The sequence below is a fragment of the Salvelinus sp. IW2-2015 genome, linkage group LG18 (assembly GCF_002910315.2).
Source record: "Salvelinus sp. IW2-2015 linkage group LG18, ASM291031v2, whole genome shotgun sequence".
Taxonomy (NCBI): domain Eukaryota; kingdom Metazoa; phylum Chordata; class Actinopteri; order Salmoniformes; family Salmonidae; genus Salvelinus; species Salvelinus sp. IW2-2015.
This window is the reverse complement of record NC_036858.1, coordinates 5,042,152-5,053,455: the sequence shown is the minus strand read 5'-3', so window position 1 is coordinate 5,053,455 and position 11,304 is coordinate 5,042,152. Positions and strand designations below refer to the sequence as shown.

Genomic DNA, 11,304 nt, shown 5'->3' with positions numbered 1-11,304 from the left:
ATAAGGTACACGTTTCTTTTCAAAGCCTCAAAGTCATCATGGTCCAGTATGATTTACTGTGTCCTTCCATAGGGGTATGTTACAACGGTGTTGTTTCTTGACTGACTGGGATTCTCAGTACTAAGACTGTTAATAGTATATAATACGGGTTTAGTACCTGGCAGTAGTTTCCTCCTGGCCATGGCTGCAGCGCGGTGACTGTTGTACTCCACAAAGGCAAAGCCCCTGTTCTTGGTCTTGTCRGCAGCACTGGGGTAAACAATCACCTCCAACACCCCATCTGTRACTTTCTTCATTTCCATRAGGATCTCCTCTCTCTTCTTGGATTTGGGGATGCCCCCCACAAACAGACGACAGTTGTCCACACTGGCACACACTCCCAGGAGCCTTCCGTTCCTGGAGAATAAACAGATTGGATTGAATGGAAAGATTMATTTATTTTTTGTCAACAATGCACACAATGAAATCCAATATTGTTACTGTCGGGTGATGAAGAGAGTGTTGGTCGTCCTGCTTTCAGTTTTCCATGACTCATGTATGTTTGTGCCAGCTAACCATTAGGCTACACAGGGCTTTTCCCCCATTTCATTCCATTGTGTCATGTGATTGCTTACCTGATTTCATAGTTATTGAGCTGTTTCATGGCGGTCTTGGCTTCATTTTTGTTGTAAAAGGTAACAAAGGCATATCCTCTATTATTGCCGTTGAAGTCCATCATCATCCGAACCTCAAAGATTTTCCCGAACTGTGAATAGAAAGGGGATGCATTTGAAAACCAAGGACACACAATAGGTTACACTTTGGGAACTGATTTAATTGGCAAACCTATCTTACTTTCTCACAGTGGGGGACCAGCTCATCCTCAAAGAGGTCTCTTGGCAGCTTCCCCACAAAGATCTCACTGCCCCTCTCTGGAGGAGGGCCTTCCCAGCCTGGAGGGGGMCCGCCGTACCTCCTCTGACCATTCTCCTGTAGACACAATGGACTGATGGTGAGTAACCAGGGGTTTGTAAGGCGTACAGATGTCCTTTGTAACGCAGGTTTCATTCCGAATGAGAGATATGAGCATTCATATAGAKATTTTCCAGATATCTTTGTTTGGTATGACCTTGTAGTTATGCACAAATTGCCCAGACAATCCCCATAACAATGCAATATGAGCTGTAGAATCCCCAACCAAATGATTTTCACATGGACCAGACTTCAGCAGTAAGACAGAGGGATCCAGTCATTTGTGTCTTTCACCAGAGGGTGGCGCCCCATTATCAATAATTGTAACGAAGTCCAAGGGAAAGAGCTCACTCGCATGTGAATAGCTTTGAAACTGATGGAGAGACCTCGGATTTTATCAGAGCTCCACTTCTCCACATTACACATAAACTCCATAAGGAAGGATGACTTGTGTGGAGGCCTTATGATAACACTCATAGATTTGGTCATAGATTAGGCGAAAGCCCTACATGCTTTGGATATGGTTCCTACCTGCAGTAATTGGTATCCTGTGCGCTGAATGAGCGCACGCAGCGAGACCTCTTTCTGCATGCCCGTCAGTCCATCCCCAGATTTTTGATTAGATTCCATTGAGAGCGATTGTCAGCAGTAAATCAGCGAAATTAGGGGTGCTCACTGAAATCAAATCACAGTTCAGAACACATCAGAGAGAATATCCTAAACAACCCATAACTGGAGCTCAATGTGTCATCAAATCACACTGTAGCCTTCTTTTGCTACTATTTGAACTTTTTAGGCATAAACTCTTAAACTGGTTCAGAACRTCAGTACTCTATCACGCATGAATGTATTACACATATAGTTAATCAAATGTGCTATGTATTGTCAATTCCTTTTGAGACATATTTGGTCTCAGAAACACTCCGTCACCTTTACAGAATGATCAGGTATGATTTTGGCTGAATGGCACCCCCAGCAGGTACTCAGTTGTTACGCACCATCTTATGATGACGTAGAGAGAAGCGTATTTCATTTAGTTCCAGGTCAAGGACAGCTCTGTAATTATTAACGCAACTCAGCCTAAACAGCAGACAACCACTGAGGCCCCTTTGTCTCAATCTATTCCACCCACCACCACCATACACATCTTCCCCACACGCTCACACTCATATACTGTGACATACTGTATACTGACATACAGGAAGTCCTTAAGCAACAGCTTTGAATAAGGGCCCCTTAATCAATCCTTTGATTCTCAATGGCCAATCACAAGCCACAGCAAGACGCRCAACGCTAGCGAACTATAGTCCACTTCAAGATAATCCCTTTAGTTGGTGAGAGGTTGATTAAATCAGTAGGAAGATACAGTAAACAGGTCACTCTGAGTGTTGCAAGAATTTCCATCCTGATTGAGAGGCCTCTCTTTGTTTCTTTCCACACATATGGATCAAAGAGAAAGAGAGAGGTCCTGCTGGTGATGACAAGGCTCCACTCCTCCAGATCAGAGGGATGGGGAAAGAGGGAGAGAGAGGGGGTCACAGGGTATGTGACGGCCACACAAACCATCTTCAAACGGTCTCAAGTGCCAATCATGACAGAAATTATGTCATACACACACCTTCTTCCCCCAAATATAGTCAAACCAATTTCTCCTTTAAGACAATGAATTCTCCCAACACACACAATATGGCTTTGTTTTCACCGTTCACTCCTCACCACTCTCCTCGGCGGCTCTCCGGAAGACTTTGTTGAAAATGTCAAGATGCCAGGCAATATAAAAAAATACTGGAGTTGGCCTGCTCTCAGGTCGAGGACCATCATTCACCACAGTCAAGCCAGAGGGGGCATGGTTTCACACTCTCATTTAAGATTTKAGATTGATTTCACAATATCATCAGTAACAATACTGGGACCCAGGTCGCATATTTTCATCTGTYAATTCAATATTAGCTGCCATTATGATACTCTCCAGGCCTGTGTCTAGAGAGATTAGTCGTAGGCAGCCAACCATGGCAACAGCACTATTCCCTGACCAAGGAAAACARTGAATGAATCTCTACAGTCAAAGACGAGGTATTGGGTTCCGTTGCCACTTTGAGCCTATGCAAACACCTGGGGAGGGAAACGGTCTTTAGGTTCTATTTRTGTTCTGGGTGGCTTGGAGAGAAGATGTCATTATGAGGCTCTAGGCCTTGAGTGGATGTACTACTACTACAGGACTCCATTACTCAATTCAATTCAATTCCACTCAATTAATTTCAATCCAAGGGGCTTTATTGGAATGGGAAACGTATGTTAACATTGCCAAGCAAGTGAAGTAGATAACATACAAAAGTGAAATAAATAATACTCTCTCTCTCAATTCAATTTAAGGTCTTTATTGGCATGGGAAACATGTTTACATTGCAAAGCATTTGTAAACTCTCTATTCTTTTTCTCCTCTCCCCCCCCCCCCCCCCCCTCTCTCTCTCTCTCTGTCTGTGTCTGGGGCTCTCTTCACGATAGCCTGGTCACCGTTTGGCGTAAACAAGATAACTAGATGGAGCCTTGTCTGGCGGTGATCAGTAGCTGCCTTTTGGAGTTTTGTTGACTGAGGCTAAATACACACATGGCTGAAATGCCACTGTGTTGGCCGTGTTTGCTGCTGGATAAACAAGTCCAAAAAGATTTATAATGGAAATCATATCAAATAGTTTGGACTTTAATTTCATATTTTGAGTAGTCTCTAAAGTTTACCTGCTTTTATTACTACACTTAGAAAAAGGGTTCCGAAAGGGTTCTTCGGCTGTCCCCATCGGCTGTCCCCATCGGCTGTCCCCATTTGGTTCCAGGTAGAACCCTTTTTTGTTTCAGGTAGAACCCTTTTGAGTTCCATGTAGAACCCTCTGTGGAAAGGGTTCTACATGGAATCCAAAAGGTTTCTACCTAAAACCAAAAAGGGTTCTTCAAAAGATTATCCTATGGGGACAGCCAAAGAACCCTTTTAGGTTCTAGATACCACCCTTTTTTRCCCCTAAGAGTGTACTTTTCCCACAGGACTTCAAAGTTCAAAAGGAGCTATAACTCGTTCCATATGTTCATTGGCATCTGACATGCATACCAAAAAGAACTACTGTTAATCAGTTTGACTTATATGATACTGTAAGCACACGACTGTGAATACTACATGCTGACTTTAATAGAATCAACAATTGGCACATACAAATGCTACAAAKTTATAAACTAGTGAACAATATGACTATGTCAAACGGGGCTCTTCCCCGTCAGACATGTCACACATGTGATACCTACATCAACACAATTAACAGAAAATGACAACCAACCATCTATATGAAACCATCTAATCATGCCCCCCTCCCTCTAGGTTCTCACCTTGACTGTGTCCTCAGTACCATACAAGTCACCTAACACAACACTTGACCACAGTTGATCAGTTAGGTCAGTCACACGAAAAACATCCCCAGTGAGTTCAATGAGACTCAGCATGCTGGAAGAGAGCAGATCTCCAAAGGGGAGATTTCTTACAAGACTCCAAAGCAGCAGAGACATAACAAGGAAGAGTTAGTGAGCTAAGCTTACCTGAGCAATTTCAGAGATCACCACCCGGAAGACTCAGTCCTTCATTCTGGGGAATTTAGCAACGTGTCACTGGGGTGATTCTGTCATCACATCATATCAAACTCCAAAGGTTCACTGTCCTGGAGCTGCTTTATGAGCCTGCAGGGTTAAACTTTAACCAGCCCTATCTCTCTCTGCCTCCCTGCCTGCAGAGAGAGGAACCTTTTGACCAGGGAGAACAAGATCATGGTGCTCTCAGCCAGACACAGACACACTGCTCTGTTAACTAAACAAAGCAATTTACTGTACACTCTCAAGACTTCTACTTTTGAACAATAGTACTTCACCGTCTTAACCTTAAACTTTTTACTTAAGAATATGTGTTTTTCTATGTAAGAAATAGGGCCACAATAACATGGGTGTACAGTAAATMAAATGACCGGGTAGTACTCTGGTGACAAGAGCTATTTATTCAGTTATTATAAACTGGGTGGTTTGAGCCCTGAATGCTGATTGGCTGACAGCTGTGGTATATTGGCCATACACCACACCCCCTCAGGTTTTATTGCTTGTGTCATCCAAAATAATAAGACCYAAGGCATAGTGACCCAGTATCCTCCATTTCTCAGTGATATACCTGAAGGTCAACAAGCCAAAGTGTTTGCTGTTTTCTTTGAGCAGGATAGATTAAAAAAATATGATTTATTGTCACATACATGGGATAGATGCAGTGAAATGTGCTGTTTTTACAGTAGTACAGTTCCCCTGGAGAAAATGAGCTCAAGGGCACATTGACAGATTTGTTACGTTGTTGGTTCAGGTATTCTAACCAGCAACTTTTCGGTTATTGGCCTAGCGTGCTAACCACTAGGCTACCTGCCACTCTATTATACACTTAGAATACACAGGCAGCCACAGTCTCCCTGCTTGGTACACTTTCACCCTCTCAGGGTTTTCACCAGCTGTTCACATCAACACCACCAATCAGAGCTAACCTCCTAGCTGGGGTGAATATTTTTACKTTGTTTTACTTAACATGGCAAGTCAGTTAAGAACAAATTCTTATTTACAAGGATGGCCTACCTACCTCAGCCAAACCCAGACAACTGGGCCAATTGTGCACCACCCTACGGGACTCCCAATCACAGCTGGATGTGATGCAGCCTGGATTCGAACCAGGAACTGCAATGACGCCTCTTACGCTGAGGTGCAGTGCCTTAGACTGCTGCCCCAATAAGAGGTGTCATGTCACGTAAACCTGGTTTTGGTAAACAATATGTCATTATAAGAGACATATCATTAGTGAGAAACCATATTTGGCTTAAACAAAATAACATTTTATGAAACATTGGCAGTGCCTTTAATCTAAGTTTTGTGCATAATTGCTTTTGCCAATTTCTTTCCATTGGCAGATGTTTAATTTCCACACAAGTAATTGTTTTGTGTTTCACAAGGCTGTGGCCCATGCCATTACTGATGCGGGAAAAATACATTGTTAACGGCAGTGTTATCCTGTCAACGAGGAAAACACTGGGTGTCACATTGTTTGTCCTGACATCCAGCAGCCTGTCTGACAAGTCTTGTTGACTCTCTAGCGCCCCTATGTGGTTAAACAGATAATCCCATAAGTGGTGGTACCTTTACCGGTAGCTCACTTAAACCAAAAAGTGAGAAAGCTGGCCTGAACGTTTCCTTAGCATTACATAATTAATAACATCTGTATCACGTAATAATGAGGCAGCCTTGCGAGAAATTCTGCTCCTTCTGTACATCCCAGATCCCATCTGTCCTTTTGTGTGTCTGAGGTTTTCCACTGCCATTATTATTCTCAGTTACCTCCCCTGGTGCCATGCTCATTCAAACAAAAAACCACCACAAGGGCATCCCTGACCTGGCATTGTTAATTCACTTTGTGTAGTTAGACATCTGACATCCATGAAGGCTGTGTAGCATATCATACACTCAGGAAAACATCAACATTGTGAGATACTACGAATTCCGTATACAGTAATTGTGAATGGATTAAAAGACAAGGCCTTGTATTCCATTTCTGCCTTGTGTGTTTCAATCATCTTCTGTTTGATGTGTCGGATATAACGACATGTAGCCATCCATCACAGAACAGAGAGCTGATATCAAAGAAAGTGGCATTGGATGAAGTCAACAGGATGTTAGATGGCACCTTTCTGTTTATTAAGGTACTGTGTGACAGATGGTTGGTTCCCTCCTGGCATACATTTAATACATTACATTTGTATACATTTAAGTCATTTAGCAGACGCTCTTATCCAGAGCGACTTACAAATTGGAAAGTTCATACATATTCATCCTGGTCCCCCGTGGGGAATGAACCCACAACCCTGGCGTTGCAAGCGCCATGCTCTACCAACTGAGCCACACGGGACCACGTGTGTACAGAACATGTCACAGTACAGAACACTGCATGTCCCAGTCAAGAAAATCTACTGGGCATATCGGCTCTGACACACACAGGAAATGAAAAAGAAACCAATCCATCATTCCGAAATGTCCCTACTTTGGAAAATGTTTTCCTGCATATGAACAAAATAGATACAAAACAGGGGTGGCTTGCAGTGTGACTCTGACGATGATAGCCAATCACTTATCTGATGGACACCTAATCTCTACTGTTATCTGATTTAGGGTGTGAGGTACACAAGTCACACTGGGACAAACAAAGGTGTGGTGCATTTAATAAGGAGTGTCCAGCATGTGATCACCCCATAGCTTTTTCACAATCATTCATCAAATKAAATGTATTTATATAGCCCTTCTTACATCAGCAGATATCTCAAAGTGCTGTACAGAAACCCAGCCTAAAACCCCAAACAGCAAGCAATGCAGGTGTAGAAGCACGGTGGCTAGGAAAAACTCCCTAGAAAGGCCAGAACCTAGGAAGAAACCTAGAGAGGAACCAGGCTATGAGGGGTGGCCAGTCCTCTTCTGGCTGTGCCGGGTGGAGATTATAACAGAACATGGCCAAGATGTTCAAATGTTCATAAATGACCAGCATGGTCAAATAATAATAATCACAGTAGTTGTCGAGGGTGCAACAAGTCAGCACCTCAGGAGTAAATGTCAGTTGGCTTTTCATAGCCGATCATTAAGAGTATCTCTACCGCTCCTGCTGTCTCTAGAGAGTTGAAAACAGCAGGTCTGGAACAGGTCAGGGTTCCATAGCCGCAGGCAGAACAGTTGAAAATGGAGCAGCAGCACGGCCAGGTGGACTGGGGACAGCAAGGAGTCATCATGCCAGGTAGTCCTAAGGCATGGTCCTAGGGCTCAGGTCCTCCGAGAGAGAGAAAGAAAGATAGAATTAGAGAGCGCATACTTAAATTCATACAGGACACCGGATAAGACAGGAGAAGTACTCCAGATATAACAGACTGACCCTAGCCCCCCGACACAAACTACTGCAGCATTAGTACTGGAGGCTGAAGGCTCATCACTTACCTCGCAACATAAAGCACTGCTGTGTTGTTACAAAACATTACGGAAGTCTTAACATATTAGCATTAAAAACACCACACTTTGTGCGACAGTTAAATGCATTTGGACATTTTGCTAATAAACGCAAAATGTGTCAATGTGTTTGTCCCGTCTGATGGGGATGTTGGAGGGCGTCCCCCTGGCTGGTCTCAGCTGCTCTGGGTGACAGCAGGAATGACAACGTGGCACTAAAACACTAACATGGAGGAATCCACTGTGGCTGAGTGGAGCAATTTGCCACATTCTCTCAGTCAGCTCAAGCTATCCTCTTTGGTCAAGACGGCTTGTTTTCGTTTTTAAAAATTTTATTTAAACAAGGTCATGCTGTGTGGAACAAACTGAGGACTTCGGGTTAGATAACAATATAGGATGAACAACAATTGCTATAATATGGTGGAGCATCTTTATTGTAATTTGGTAGAATAATGAAGTTCGTTTCAGGCAGTGACAGTAGTTTCAACCCAAAGGTAGAGCAGATATAATCAAGGCTTACAATCAGTTTTTCATACAGTTTCAACCTCATGGGCCCGCATTATAATCTTGCTACCTACTTGTGTTACATTACTTCTACAAAGCAATTATAATTGTATTCAAAATTACTCCGTGTGTAATGCTAGGTACAGTGCTTCAAGCTTAGGTTCAAGGCATCGTTGCAACAGCTTGTTTAAAAGTGTCAGCAACCCATTGGTAACCCACTTTGCTGAGCYATATAGGGACAGTGAGGTAGCTTCCTGGTTGATCTTCCTCCACATCTTTCTATTTCTGCTCCTTGAGGCGTCTCTGAATATTATGTGCTCTCCTAAACAGGCATTGGTTTTTTTATGTGATGTTTATCGACTGGAGGAGGCCTCTGTAGTGAAAGGAAACTGTTCCCTCTCTCTCTCCCTCTCTCTCTCTCTTCTCCAGCTTCTGAGAATGAGGAGACAATCATACTGTAAGATTCAATACAAAACCACTTTTGGGATTTATTGGGATGAATCGGCCAAAGGAGACTTCATATCATATGCGTGCCCCTCCGAGTGAGTCGGTGAAATAGGAGGATGATGAAATTATTTTGATTCCTCAGGCAGTAGCTCACTGCTGAGAAGTCAAAGCAGTAGCAAAAGAGAGGATGGTTGTTAATTGCACTACAAATCTGGTTCTCAGGTCTGTTGGTTCCAATAACGGATAGGACTCCGAACCCGTGAGCAAGTAATTCCACCTCGATTACTGCAGTAAAACGACATGGGAATTAATGGGTCATAGGTGATAGCGTGTCAGTACATTGCACACCAGAAGGGCTGTTATTTAAGTAAATCAATTATACATGATATAATGGCTGGCTGCTACTTATCATTAGAATGGTTGTTCGATCTAATGATCTAATCATCAGATATTATCTACAAACACTGGAATATTTTGGACTGATAACCTATCAATGCAGTTAAAAACTCCGATAACTGATTGAAAAAAGGCAGCACGTTCAACATATACAAAGCAAAGTAGTCTGAGAAAACTGTTGAGTATCTCTCTTCAAAAAAGCCTTCCTAAGTGCACTACAAACTATAAGCGTGTTCTTTCTTGATGCACTTCTCAGACAAATGTCAATTGTAGCCTGAGTAGATAATAATTCATTCATCTTTCTGTTCCTAATGGCTTCAGAGTAGCCGCAACACTGTCGAATGGGGAGTAGTGGAATAGATCACATGGCAGGCCGCCCAGCCCTTCATATCAATGAAGCCTGTGTAGAGTAGAGTACATTATAGAAAGGAGCAACCTGATCTCAGAGCATTTCGTATTATTCTGTACATAAATCCAAAACACTCCACTTAGAATGATAGGTTACTTTTTGAATGATATGTTATGAATTCCAATTCGTATTATATGTAAAGAATTTGCTAAACATACGATATGTTACGAATTTGCAAACGTACTACATGTTATTATTTTGCAAAACTTCTGTTACAAATCTAGCTAGGTGGCTAACATTAGCTAGCTGGCTAATGTTAGCTAGGCTAGGGGTTAAGGTTAGGGTTAAGTTGAGGAGTTAGGTTAAAGGGTTAAGGTTAGGGTTGGGGTTGTCCAACATTCAGTTGGACAACTGACTAAGTATCCCCTTTCCTTTCCTAATTTGGGGGTCCCGGATTTACATGTACTATGTTACGTCTAGTCTATGAGACCAGGCTGGAAGGAGAGACAGAGAAGAGGCTCTATTACTGAGCTCTGACTGACTGACCACTGTGATGTCACAGCTTTCTTTAGCACACACTGATGGACAAGATACATTTGTAGGTAACAATGCACTTACGTGCACAACGCACATATTGCTTCTTTTCTGTGTTGCATGTCTTCCCATTAATTACTCAACAGTGACGTCTTACATAGTACATAATAGAGGACAGACTTTATAGGGTTGGTGGATGGTCAAATCGAAGTCAGAATAATAGTAATGCATGCAATTATGAAAGGAGAAACATGACTCAGCATAATACATATTTATTACATGAATCATCAAGGATATCAGCAACCCCTGTAAACAATTCAATATGTAAATCTTTGTATATTATTTTTTTTAAACTGAAAACTCTCTCGATTCAGCAGCTGCTCCAAGAACAGTTTTCTTTTTTAAGAAATCATATTTTATCCCTCTGCAGATTTAATCTGCAGATAGAGACTATCTGCAGATTAAAACAATAACAAAATTGCCACCCTGCCACTAATTTGGTAAATAGCTGAGGGATGGGTCTAGAGCAGTGGTTCCCAAACTTTTTATAGTCCCGTACCCTTTCAAACATTCAACCTCCAGCTGTACCCCCTCTAGCACCAGGGTCAGCGCACTCTCAAATATGTTTTTGCCATCATTGTAAGCCTGCCACACACACACTACACAATACATTTATTACATAAGAATGAGTGAGAGTTTGTCCCAACCCGGCTTGTGGAAAGTGACAAAGAGCTCTTACAGGAACAGGGCACAAATAATAATATAATAATCAATAGTTTTGCTCTTTATTTAGCCATCTTTCATATAAAACCTTATTTGTTCATCAGAAACTGAATAACTCACCACAGGTTAATGAGAAGGGTGTGCTTGAAAGGATGCACATAACTCTGTAATGTTGGGTTGTATTGGAGAGAGTCTCAGTCTTAAATAATTTCCCACACAGTCTATGCCTGTATTTAGTTCATGCTAGTGAGGGCCGAGAATCCACTCTCACATAGGTACGTGGTTGCAAAGGGCATCAGTCTCTTAACAGCACAATTTGCCAAGGCAGGATACTCTGAGCGCAGCGCAGCCCAATCCAG

General features: G+C 42.4%; 1 protein-coding gene across 1 annotated transcript in view; it reads right to left on the bottom strand.

Annotated features, from left to right (window-relative positions):
• The window catches only part of LOC111977563 (APOBEC1 complementation factor), a 12,379-nt gene extending 7,738 nt beyond the window's left edge, over positions 1-4,641 (bottom strand). The window contains exons 1-5 of the mRNA XM_024007040.2: positions 4,531-4,641; positions 1,483-1,626; positions 835-969; positions 615-745; positions 158-396 (exon numbers count right to left, since the gene is read on the bottom strand). Coding sequence (XP_023862808.1) covers positions 158-396; positions 615-745; positions 835-969; positions 1,483-1,581 — 604 coding nt within the window. The 5' untranslated portion in view covers positions 1,582-1,626; positions 4,531-4,641. The remainder of the gene's footprint in view (positions 1-157; positions 397-614; positions 746-834; positions 970-1,482; positions 1,627-4,530) is intronic.
• Positions 4,642-11,304: the final 6,663 nt, after the last annotated feature.